The sequence below is a fragment of the Maylandia zebra genome, linkage group LG11, assembly GCF_041146795.1.
Source record: "Maylandia zebra isolate NMK-2024a linkage group LG11, Mzebra_GT3a, whole genome shotgun sequence".
Taxonomy (NCBI): Eukaryota; Metazoa; Chordata; class Actinopteri; order Cichliformes; family Cichlidae; genus Maylandia; species Maylandia zebra.
The window spans coordinates 7,807,759-7,820,680 of NC_135177.1; the positions used below are offsets into that span (position 1 = coordinate 7,807,759).

The 12,922-nt window shown below is 41.9% G+C and overlaps 2 protein-coding genes across 3 annotated transcripts; one reads left to right on the forward strand and one right to left on the reverse strand.

The window, feature by feature from the left end:
- The first annotated feature begins 137 nt into the window (after positions 1-137).
- On the forward strand, positions 138-4,631 carry LOC101477768 (2-iminobutanoate/2-iminopropanoate deaminase). The gene is made up of 6 exons (XM_004560023.4): positions 138-275; positions 1,489-1,594; positions 2,022-2,076; positions 2,186-2,254; positions 4,035-4,090; positions 4,192-4,631. The coding sequence occupies exons 1-6, from the start codon at positions 211-213 to the stop codon at positions 4,249-4,251; spliced, it is 411 nt and encodes a 136-aa protein (XP_004560080.1). The 5' UTR covers positions 138-210; the 3' UTR covers positions 4,252-4,631.
- Positions 4,632-5,359: 728 nt separating this feature from the next.
- Positions 5,360-12,656, reverse strand: LOC101477301 (uncharacterized). Of its 2 annotated transcripts, none has more exons than XM_004560021.5 (4): positions 12,282-12,656; positions 8,586-9,737; positions 6,805-6,870; positions 5,360-6,564 (listed from the first exon to the last, which is right to left on the reverse strand). In XM_004560021.5, exons 1-3 carry the CDS (start codon positions 12,367-12,369, stop codon positions 6,809-6,811), a joined length of 1,302 nt encoding a protein of 433 aa, XP_004560078.2. In that variant the 5' UTR covers positions 12,370-12,656; the 3' UTR covers positions 5,360-6,564; positions 6,805-6,808. The 2 variants fall into 2 exon arrangements, with proteins under 2 accessions (XP_004560078.2, XP_004560079.2); XM_004560022.5 differs by having other exon boundaries at positions 8,589-9,737; positions 12,282-12,653.
- Positions 12,657-12,922: the final 266 nt, after the last annotated feature.

Here is a 12,922-nt window from a genome sequence, read left to right on the forward strand (position 1 = left end):
TTGTCACTATTGTCTCTTACTTGAGTTTTAAAATGTCTGAAGTGACCAGTTTTGGAACTAAAATCTGTAAAGGCAAATGTGTTTGCGCATGTGATATGTCTTTTACGGTAAAGTAGCTCTGACGTCCTTCTGACATCAGCGCTTTTTCTGCTTGCAGCCTTCTGTTGTACAACTTACTTCTTTCACTTGGGCCGATAGATTTCCAGTGAAATGGCTGCACTAATCAGGAGGATTATCAGCACAGCTAAAGCTCCTGCTGCTATCGGTCCGTACAGGTGAGAAGAGCTTTGAATCATTGCCCTAAGGTTAAAGTTGCAGCTGGCACACACCTGCCGCAGCACCAACCTACATTACATTTGGACTGTTAATAGCACTGACTGCCAATTCATTGATGACACACCACGACTTTTTTTGCTTAATCTGGTAATACAGCTATACTGAGTTCACTGTTTCGTCCATAAGATTGCTGCTGGGAGAGGTGGGATAGCATATGCTCTCAGAGCTTTTGGGAGCAAAGTTCAGATTTTTGGATGCTGCACTTTAAACTCTACACACCACTAAAATGTTAAACAGCAAACTGTGCCCGAGGTTTTTCAATACTTTAGTCTGCCATTAATTAAATTCAGTTTAATTTTATTTATATGACGTCAAATCACGACACCAGTCGAGTTTTTTTTAATATTGTTATAAATGGTAAAGAGCCTAAAATAATACAGAGAAGACCCCAAACAATCAAACGACCCTCCTGATCCAGCTCTAACTTAAGTTTAAGCCTAATCCTAAAAGCAGAGAGGGTTTCTGTCGCTCACATCTGCACAGAGAGCTGGTTCCACAGAAGAAGGGCCTGGAAGCTGAAACCTGTGCTTTGAAACATTGTAGGAAACACAGTTATCCCAGTTGTCTGAGAGCAAAGTGCTCTATTGGGGTGATATGATACTTTGATACAATGATCAACTGAAGGCTTTTTAGGTAGTTTTTAGGACATCCATATAATAATGAGTTACAATAGTCCCACCTAGAAGAAATAAATGCATGAATTATTTTCAGCATCACTCTGAGACATGATGCTTCTAATTTTACAGTTACTGTACAAATGCAGGTAAGCAGTCCCAAACATATGTTTAATAGGGGCACAGAAAAATGACTTCAAGACTCCTCACAGGTATAGAGAGTGTTCTCTTTATCGAGAAAAGAAGCTGTGTATATATTATTAAAACAGGGAAGATGCATAAATGCAATTTTATGAATCTATTATTCAAAAGGAAATAAACATCAAAAAACAACCCTCAGTTAAAACCCTACACATGGAGAGATAAGTGACGTAATAGTCAAGCAAACATACAACTTTTTTAACCTCACTTCCTTCATTATTAGTAAATCTTTACTTAGCAAAGATCAGCAGAAAGGACAATAAGATTTAACACTGTGAATGAAATAAACCCAGAGTAGCTAAGTCTTTGTCTTTGCATGTTTGTGTGTGTTTTCCAGCCAAGCAGTGGTGGTGGATCGAACCATGTATATTTCAGGACAGCTGGGAATGGACCCTGCCAGTGGACAGCTGGTGGAAGGTGGTGTTCAGGCTCAAACCAGACAGGTGACACTGGAATCCCCATCATCACTGATTCATTCTTTCATTCATTCATGAACATGGAGTACAGCGACACTTGAAAGCGATCCAGATATCAGTAGATGTTCCTAATTCCTAACTGCTGAGATAATTGCAATGGAGTTGAGCTCACAACCAAGCCATTGGGAGGCTGCTACAGTGTGAATAAATGCAGTCCATTATTTAAAAGAAAATCTAGTGACAATGCTTTTAAAAATAGTGCCTTTTGAAAAAACCCACCAGTTTTCCTGCGGGAGACCAATTCCAGGTTAATTCCTTAATTCTCTGTAATGCTGCAGAATAAATTTAAGACTGGTCTAACGCACCCTTCCTACAGGCTGAATGAGGATCTGAAAGTCATCCCAAAGTGAGAATTACTTTTGCACAATCGTGTACATGACTTCTGTTTCTTCAGGCTCTGGTGAATATGGCTGAAATACTCAAGGCTGCTGGGTGTGGTTACACCAACGGTGAGAGAGCCTTGCCTTTCTTTGCATGTGCACAGGACAATTCTTTCAACTTTTCAACCACAGACCCGATCATGCACTATTTTCTTTCTTTTCTTGTTACTTCCTGAAGTTGTCAAAACCACAGTGCTCTTAGCCGATATGAACGACTTCACCAGTGTCAATGACGTGTACAAGCAATGTGAGTATCAATGATTCAGTCATTAACGTGTATCAGTATGTGTTTGGAGTTATCTGCTGCTGTTGGCTTTCATTTTGCAATACAACGTTAGCCACCAGGTGTCAGCACAGTCCAGACGACGTACAGCGCTGCTGCATAACAAGCAGATTTTATAGACTCTTTAATTTTCCAGTAATGTATTCACCCAGAAGGCCTTTACAATAACTCAACTAGGGCTTCAATTTGCCTCTTTATATTCTAAATATGCTGTGGAAACTCCAGAGCAAGTTGAATTATGAAATAAATATTCAGAAACACAGGGGCAGAAACACTCGCAGGGAACGCTGACATTTGCTGAGTCACTTAGCAGAGTGAAACCTGAGCTTCCCCCACCAACGGGTCTTAATCTTAATCTAAATGTCAGACGACAGACTGCCACATCTGACATTCCATAGATTAAATTTAAAAAAAGTCTATTCACAAAGCCCCCATATCCATTTCATTGTTTAAGTAGTATGGTAGAAAAGATAGCTGGGCATTTTTCTAATGCCAGTTAATTCAGGTATTGCTCCTACAATCAACTGATCCAAGCACCCAGGTTGATGCACTCTGTGTTGAGTCCATTATCCGTGATTACATCAGTACAGTCAAATCAGATTATTCTTTCAGTCCACCTCTGTCTTTAAAGGCCCTGCACCAAGTCACAGGTGTTTTCACTTTATTCTGGTTGATTAGGCTTTTGCTATGGTTGAAGTTGGGTGCAGCTATGCTGCTGTTACATGAACCGACAAGAACAACAATGGCATAAATTCTGCTGCCTGAGCAGAGGCCTGTACTACAAAACAGGAACTCATCTTATCCAGGTAGCTTTGGGGTTAACCCCAGGTTTTCTGTACCACAAATGTGGTCACTTCTTACCAGGGTACATCGCCATGGTAACTTGTGCTTTCATATTAGAGGTCAACAGGTATGAAATCACCACCTACTGACCAGTCAAGTCTCCAGAAAATAGCGTCACCATTACTTGAAGATCCCTCAGACCTCTGAGAATAGGAGTGTCTAAAGTTTTTTAATAGCATCAGTAATAAATACCTCGATCGGGAAACCCTTGGTTAACTCAGTGAGTGGATAACCAGCTTTGTGATCACGAGTGTTAGGTTCAGTGAATCCAGATAACAGAGAGATAACCAGAGATAACTTTGTAGTGCAGTGCCCAGCACAATCAAGGACACTCTGTAGTAACTCATTAATGTGTCTTAATTATTGCTGCGGCTTTTCATTGTAATACATTTCCCATTGTGCATCTAATAATGTGTTGTTTTGTTTTTGTACTGATGAAACTGTGTGAATATATATGATAATTATACACTGAATTTTAGATATTTGATGTATATTGTGTCTAATATGTGTGAACATAGTTAAATTGTTGTGCAGATTAAAATTGTCACAAAGACAAATGTTCTGTTGATTCAGTGCTATTTGCAGGTTTATGTAAATCCAAAAGTGTAACTAATAAGATGAATAACTGCTTGTTCAAGCTGACTGATGATGACGTAGAGCCCTGATTTGTGTACTCGCACACCTGTGTTTCTCCTACTCTGACAGTCACTATAAAGAGCTTGCTTGGTTTATCAGTTGATATAAAGGCATGTCAGACAAGGACAACACTATAAATGCCAGGTACCAGTAGTTAATTGGCTGCTTTGCAGTCCTGTAAGCTTCTGTAGATTCTGTATCTGTGAGTCATTGAAAGTCTGTATGTGTAAATGTGTTGGTGGCCTAACTCAGCTGCTTTCTTTAGTCTTTAGCACCAACTTCCCAGCCAGGGCTGCCTATCAGGTCGCTGCTCTCCCTCGAGTGAGTACTTGACAAAGACTTTTTATGCAGTTATTCTTTTGTGCTTTGAACCCAACAGAAAACCACAATTCTCACCGTACTGATGCTGTCTCTTTCTCCAGGGTGGACTGGTTGAAATTGAAGCAATTGCTGTTTTGGGCCCTCTGACCGACACTTCCTAACAAGTACATTAAACAAGCAAAAACTAGAAAGAGCTAAAACCACTGAAAAGTGTGAAACTGATGTAATTATAGGTCTAGTATCATCAGCGATTTAGCGCTGTTTTAACATGCCACAGGTCACCTAGCAGACTAACAGCAGTCAGGTGTGGAGCACTTTCTCCTCCCTCACTGACAATGATGAAATGTATTTGAAGACAGCACTGCATTTTAAATCCACTCTGCTCACATTTCACTTACAATAGCTGAGAAGTACCTACGCTTGTTTGTTGGATTGGATTACACTACCGTCCCTGTGTTGTCATCATGACAGTGTATCCTCTCTCTTTGTACCAGGTGATAGATGATCGAGCATAACTGAATAATAAAAGGTTTTAATTTTCCTTAATTGCTTCTTAATGTCAAGAAAACCGCCTGTAGATGATCACTGTAATCTCACATTGTCTCATGTACACTAAAAAGTCCTCAGCAATTCTGCAATAACTATGAACAGAGTTTGTTTAACAGGGTTAACCCATGCCAGAATGGGTTGTTTATTTGCAGGCTTGCAAACCCATAAAGAACTATATGATTTGATTAACTCCTGTTGGATTAATGTGTCTGAATCACTCAGTATACTTTGGGGCTAAATAAAAACCTTCAGCCTGTTGGAACTGCACAACGCAAACTGATTTTTAAAACAGCAGTTCAAGTCTTCATGTGCATACTAAGTATTAAATATTCCAAAATAATCATTTTATTTTCAGAGAGACTTAGCTTCTCATTCTGGTACTCCGTGTTCACATGCTTCATTACATGCATGGTGCAGTGTGTCAGCAGGTGAGTCAAATATCGGTATGGGGGGGAAAGAAGAGCAGCGAGCAGCTCGTATGCAAAGCCTGAATTCATTTAAAGGATGTAGTCGGACCAGGGCGCCTTTTATCCCCAGCGCCACACTCTAATACAGCAACAGAGTATTGTGACTGTTCAGATGTCTTATGCTTGAGTGGTTTTAAGTACGTATGCTTCTCTAAACACACTACAGTATGCACTGGGGTCTTGGAGAGACTGTGGTCACCATATACTAAAAGCCAATATAATCTCCAGTCACAATTCAGCTACAGAGACAGAGTATTAGTGAGTAAAACTTTATTCTGTACACTAACAGGTTAGCAGAATCATAGACACGGTCAGAGAAAATGAATATATTACAGGGAGTGAGAAGTAAAATGAAAAAGATCAAAACAAAATTTGTTCCCAAAGCATCATCACATCTTATGAGGTTGCAGTAATTTTCTAATGCCCTTACACTTTTAAACTCAGCATGTAGAACTAATTAGTTACATATTCTGCCCACTAGGCAATGCAGTGTAATGCCCTCAATCTAAAACTGACAAGCGTATGACATCAGTGTTACCCCGAAGTTCCTTTTGTTGGAAGGTTCATTACTTTAAGAAAGAGAAGTTCACAAACACCCACCAGCTACGGAGCAACCACAGAAGGGTTTCACAGAACAGCAACATGGCCTCGTCTGTATCCTTAACCCGCCAACGACTGATTATAAAAGTATATATAAGTGCTAACCCTCTGCATACGTGATCTTTGCCCACTTTTCATTTAAGCAAATCAAAACACTTTAATGTGAACCAATAAAATGTTGAAATATTGAAACCATGTGTGCCGAGTTACTCAACACTTATTACTGTCATTCCTATTGAATAAATGAGCCCCTTTGGAAAGGCTGCAATTAATGTGCAAACAGTTAACAAAAATATATGGTTTAATGTCAGAATTATAAACTAGAAATTCAACCAATTACAAATCAGTTTAATACAGCCTAAGTACAGTGTACACCTAGCCAGTGTGTGTCATTCCAGGTTTGTATTCTTGTCAGTTTTGAGTTCTTTAAGTTTTTTTATTCACAGCTGTATTCCTCAGAAGCAGCTTCTTTAAATAACCGAGTATCCTTCCCTGTATTTCAGCACACTGCCATTCGAAACTCAAAAGAGTTGCTAGCAAGAGTTGACAGATTTTACAGAGGATTGCACCCTCTTGTCACAGGCCACATGTGTAGTACGTGGATCCAGAGACTTGATTTCCCATTAAAAAACACATACTCCTCCCGTTCCTCTCCTGAAAAGGTTTATATACAAATATGGGAAAGATTCTTAGGAAAGCTTTTAAGGCACAGTGAATATTAGGAAATGTGGTGTTTGGTGAGTGCTGATGAGACAAAACTGAAAATCAGTTGTTTTATTCTTCTGTTTACTTCATCTTGTCCTCCTTCCAGTAGGTTTACAGTGGTAGCTTTGGGCGTTTTGTTGCATTCTTTCCTCTCTAAAAGGAAAAGAAAAAAACATGTCAGCACTTCAGCATCTGACTCACACTTTCACTCTTCAAGTTTATCTTTGTAACTGAGTATAAACAGAATTCAACTTAATTCTGTTTTTTCTACCAAAATGCATCCAGTCCACCTGTAGGAGACTATTTTTTACAAGTATGCACTGACTGCAGAGAAAAGTCTAATCCTTCAGAGTTTGCACTGGATTATAGTTTGGTTTGTGGCTGTGCTCTTACCAACTCAGTCCTCCTTTTTGGCTTTCTCACCCTCTGTATCCTGAGACACCTCGCTTGCAGACTCCACTGCATATATATGTAGACACAAACATTAGCATGGCATTTTCATTAACTATGATAATGTCAAAACTGACTGGCTCTGAGGATTTATAACTGCCAAATTTATAACCAATACAAAACAGCATGAGTCCCTCTGAACTCGTTTACAAGTTACTACAATGTACACACACATTTGCTTCTATATCCTTGTGGAGGGTATTCAGTGAAATAATGCATACCTTAGTGTCTTACCCTAAAACTAATTCTTAACCATTAAATAAACAGCTTTTTTGTGCTTTTATTGTCCTTACAGCCCCTCTCATTCTTACATGTGCAGTTAGATTGAAGTCCCAACCAGGATATATAAACGTGAAACACAGAAACTAGTACATAGCCTCGAGCAAAAAATTCTCATAAAAATTATGCAGTACAGCACGTCTTCCATGCCAGAAGTCCATTCGTCTCATGCTGCGTGGAGGCTTGTTTCTATCCTGAAAGTACAACATGTTCTCTGAACATAAAGAGTCGGGTGAAGGTCAAAAAAGAGATCGTGTGTGCAAGGCCTTGCAAAGCACTGGTGACAACTGGAGGTGCACATTATGATTTAATATGCAAGGTTACCCAGTAAAGTGTAGAGAAAGTGTAGAGATGTAAAGGCTTACTTTCTGAAGTTTTAACTCAGTCACTGCACATTGTAATGAAATGTATAGGTATAAAATCCTGCTTGTTAGAGTGGAGCAAATCACCGTGCATTCAAAATCAAGTTGACTCAATTTTTCTTTCAAAATGAGCCCTTAAAATGATTTTTCTTCACAAATTTGCAGGATGAACTTCAGTGTGTTTTAATAGTCGTATAATTGAAAGCAGCAGGGCATGATCGGTCTGTAGACAGTGCATAACAGAGCACAATGAGTGAGAGTTGCCTGACTGGAGCTGTTGTGCAATAATTGACACTCTCAAGACGAGCCTTCATTTCTCTTTCTGAGTGTGTGTGCTTTCTGTTTCTCACACTGCACTATCTGTTCGGCCTCACAGCCCAACAATAGCCCGCTGATCCTGTCAGCTCCAAGCAGTCACATTAGTACACAGAGGAGTGTGTGGACGGTTGATTAGAATATGGAGAGTTTGGGGTTATTAACCACATGTGTGTTTAATTACCAGAAGTCTCTTGCTTTGGCCGAATGTGTTGCAACAAGATAGATCTGGTGTTTGACCACCTGACAGACCGTTAATTGTTTACTTGGATGCAAACATACTCTTGTCCATTTGTTACTCATTACCAGGTTTGTTTCTGCTCAGCTTTTTCATCCCCCTCTGAGCTTGTTCCTACATGCTCAGCATCTATCACATGTTTGCATAGAGTTCTGCAGCTATTTCAACCGGCAATAATGCTGCTGCGCCTGACCTCCACCCAAAAACTGTCTCCAACATCAGGATGATGGGTTGACGTGAAATTTAGCGTGACATGTTAATCAGTGAAACAACTCTGTGTTTAGTCAAGTAAATAAATCAACAAGAAAACCTGTCATTATAAACTCCCTCAAGAGGCTCAGTGGCAGCTATCATCCTCTAAAACCCAGTTGTAATCCTTCAGCTCTTATTAGTTTTACTCTGCAGGGCATGTGGCCGTGGCAAATTGCAGAGTATGAACTGTGCCAAAACTGTGCCAAAAATCTGTTTTGACAAGTAAGAAAGAAAAGGTAAGTAAGAAAAGGTAATCTGGAGCCATTAATGGTCCATACCACCTGGTGAATCTTCAGGAGCTGGATCGGTAGATGGGGCTGGTGCTGAAGGTGCTTCAGTTTCTGTAGGGGTGGGCTCAACCACAGGAGCCTCCACTGCTGCTACACTGTCTGCAGTGGACTCTTGGGTGACACAGGCTGGTGGAGCTTCTGAGGTTACCCCAGAAGGGGTTTCTGAAGCAGCTGGAGCAGGAGCTGGAACCTCTGCATTCTGGACCGGCTCAGTAGCAGCAGGTTCAACTCCTAAAGCTGGAGCAGGGGCATCCTCTGCGGTGCCGGGTGCCTCTGCTGGAGCAGGAGCTGGAGTAGGTTCTGTCGGCTCCTCGGCAGCAGGCTGTGGCTCAGCTTTGGTCTCATCTCTGACAGAAGGTAACGCTGGCATCTCTGGGATAGTTGCAGCAGCAATCTCTGTGTCTATTACCGGCTCTGCAGCTTCAATAGGCACCGAGGGTTCAGCAGGTGGTGCAGCTTCAGTTGGTTCTGAAATTTCAGCTGGTGCTGAAGACTCAGCTGGTGTTTTTGTTAAAGCTTCGCTTGGTGCAGGTAAAGCAGCCTCTGGTTCAGAATTGTCTGCTGAGGCCTGCACAGGTGCAGCCACTTCAGCAGGCGCCCCCACAGCCTCGGCTGAAGCCTCTTCTGTAATAACTGCATTCACAGTTGGCTCAGATATAACCGGTTCAGCGACAGGCACTGCAACCACCTCCTCAGTGATGGCAGAGGCCTCTGCCTGCACCGCTTCAGCTGATGATTCAACAGCAGGGGCCTCTTTTGCAGTCTCAACAGGAGCTTCAACCTCAGGAGGGGCTTCTGCCTCTACAGTTTCTACAGGAGCAGCTTCTTCAGCCAGGGGTAGTGCCTCAACAATTGCTATAGCAGCCTCAGGCTCAGCAGGAGCAGGAGCAGAAGCAGGAGCAGAAGCAGCAGCCTCTGGCGCTGTCTCTTCAGTAGCAGTAGGTTCTTCCTTTACCTCAGAAGCAGCTAGAAGGTCCTCCCCAGAGCCAAGGTCCTCTTGGGCCTCCAGGGCCACTAACACAGCCTCAGCTTCATCATCAGCACCCCTCTGAAGATCATCGGGTAACGCAGTCTGCACAGGAAGCTGCATCTGGTCCTCGATGGTTTGAGGATCTTCTGCAATGATGCCGTTTTTGACTGCTGTCAATGCAGAGATGACAAATGAAGAACTCAGTTAAGACTTATGACTGACACAAGTTCAGCATTGATCAGCAGGCTCAGCTAATGATTATCATGTTAGTGTGTAACACTGAATTCATGACAATACTGAATAACAAAAGAAGGACTGTAGAAGGTTCTTCAGGTAGTTACATGTTTAATGGTTCTTTCCCAGTTGTTTTAGTCCCACACAAAAAATGTTTTGTAAATGTATTGCATCTATATGTGGACCACTAAAACTGTAAAAAACCCTAAACCTATCAATAGAGCAAAACTTTTAAATCAAGTTAACATGAAACGCAGGGGAAAGGAAATTAGCAATAAGGGGCACACAGAATGCGTGCTGAGGAAAACTTCCTTTCATTTCCGTAGTTGAGAGCTCGTGTTTGTCTAGAGCCCTGAGGACACGCACTCTCAGAGGAAGAACAATACACGCGATGATGACTTGCTGAATTTAAAGAGATGTCTCTACCTTTAGTCTCCCTCCCCAGTCTCTGCTCTTCCACACACTTTGGGTGTGAACAGGCTGCAGTATGCAACAATAGTGGGCTTGAATACTTGGACTCAAATATCAGAAACGTCGATGCACATCTCAGTTACGGGACTCGCAGAAGCCTAACAGCTTTTGCCCTGTCTTATTTCACAGCTAAAACACGAAAAGGATATTGTTCACAAGCAGAAGGGTTCCGTTAGCTGAATGGGTGGATAGTTTGGAAGCTGCAGCTTCCTGATTTTATTTGTCTGTCAGAAGCACAAAAGGGGCTGAGAGTGATGGGTGGAAGGGAATGTGACGGCCTGGCAACTTGAATGAAAATGAGCCAGTGGAAGAACACGCAATGCATAGAGGTGTTTATGTGAGCTCAGTGTTGTTATTAACATGGTGACTGAGGGAATAGTGTAAAACTGCATAAAAGTGAAGGTGTTTTCAGATATTTTTATCGGTTTTCCACCAGGTCCTACTGTTTAATCAATGGCACCCACTATCAACAGAGACTAGAAAGCTGTTGTCCGGACAATAACCGAGAACTTGTGTTAAAAAATATGCGAATGTGTGTGTTTGGGTTGAGACAGACACAGCCACTCCAGGCATGGATGACTTGTGTGTCAACATGATTTCACAGCCAAAGATGACAGAGATCCCAGTCAAAACAGTGCCATTAGAGGGAGGAGGGGGGCACACAGACCAGGGGCCCAGACTGGGGATGGGACCATTGGTGGCTTGGATGGTACACAGCTGGTTTGTCAGACAGACCGTATACTGTACGATTTAAAACCTCCACCCATTCAGACACATTTAGAAAAAGCCCGCCCAGGCAAGGAGCACAATAACTGGTTTTCTTGCCGGAATGATGTAAAAGCCTGGAAAAGAGACCCATGCTTTTCCAGGTGACTCAAGCTGGTTGGCAGGAGAGACAATACTGTGACACAAGAGCAGTGCAGTGGCACTGGGGAAATGGAACACCTCACAAAAAGAAACTGTGGCGGGCAGGAATATGTTTAGAACATTTCAGGTTACTTCCTCAAAAGCGAGATTACATCTTTCGACTGCTGTCACACTCTCTAACAAGGCCTGCGTGTGTCCTGCTGCGTGTGTGTATGTGGGGAATGTCAGTGATAACATGCCGTACATGCAGCTGTGCTGGCATGGCCAAGACATGTGTCACAAAGTTGAACGGAGCCGTGAATGAACAATCATGGGCTGTGGCAGGCCATTTGATGGGTTTCTGCACAGGCTTGAATACGGAGCACATATACTGTATGCAAAACCTGTCAAACCAAGGCAATTACACAGAGAGCAGGACTGCATGTTTTGGATGCAAAACTTTTTAAGAGCTCTGCTGTGCAGAATATCAGAACGTCAGTGTCCAGGCTTGTAAAAGAGCAACTTTCAGACACTCCTTAATTATAACTGAAGTGTTGCATGTTTTGATAAAGGAAATTTTTAAACATCAAGCAATCATATCTGTTTGATTTTATTTCTTTAAACTACTGTTTGAAATATCAGTTAAAGATCCCATTACAGTACAAAACTGTCTGGATTTGCCTCAGGCTGCAAATAGGCCTCTAAACACTCCCAGCTGGCTTTCACACAGCGATATGCTTTAAGAGCTGCACTCAACCCCCGATGGGTTCAAGCAAATCTAAACGCTGAATTATCTTTAGGGAACGCTTTTTGAGGATTTCTCAAAATTTCTCAGGTCACATTTCAACAATAAAACATAGTGATGTTCACTGTTTTGTCCTGATACATTCAACCATCATTCTGATGAGTTAAAAATGATTCAATGAAAAAAGAAATAATAACAACCACTTATGGGTTTGATAAAGTGGATAAGCGTGAATGTTTCTTCCGTGAGGTACTAAAGTATGCTGCCTAGCAGAGTATAAGTGAGAAAGCACAACATGTACTAGAGCAACCAGCAGCAGCACCCCTGAGCAAGACCTGACTGAGTAAAGTAACAGAGCCTTGGAGCAACCACTGTATACATTTTATGAAATGCATACATACTCATGATCACTACTTACCCACTGTGTCTCCATTGCTCTCCTCAGGCTTTGTGCCTGGTCTTTTTTCTTGATCAACGGTCTGTGCACTGGATGAGGAGCACCCCATGTTTGGGGGGAAAAATGGGTTGAGATGAATCAAAAACTTGGAATAGGAGCAAGCAAACACGAGTCTCAGCGCTTTCTGTTTTCAGAGACTGTTTGGCAGTGAAAACGTGGAACGCTGAACTCTCTCCAGTTCCTAAGAGTAACTGAGCACCATTATATCCCCTTGTCTGTCTGTGTGTTCATGCATGGCCTGCTGCCCTCTTGCCCCAGACAACGATGTGTTATGACCATGCAGCTAGGCAATGCAGGCAGTACTGCTGAATGCTCCCTGACTGCCTCCTGCTCACAGTCACACTATTCATACAGGAGGAGGAGGCAACATGTGCATGAAATGTGTGTGCGTGTGTCCTCCCCTCTATAAGAGTGCCCCCTCTCGATGAGATCCACCACCTTGTGGTCATGTTTATAATAGCAAATTCTTAATAAGTAGATATTTTTTTAGTTTTATTGTTGTAATATTTTTCGTCAGCAAAACCAGCAAAAGTTTAAAAATGCTGAATGAATCCATTGCTTGCTTTTTTACTTTTAGTCAAAAGTGTAAGTGCCGTAGATGA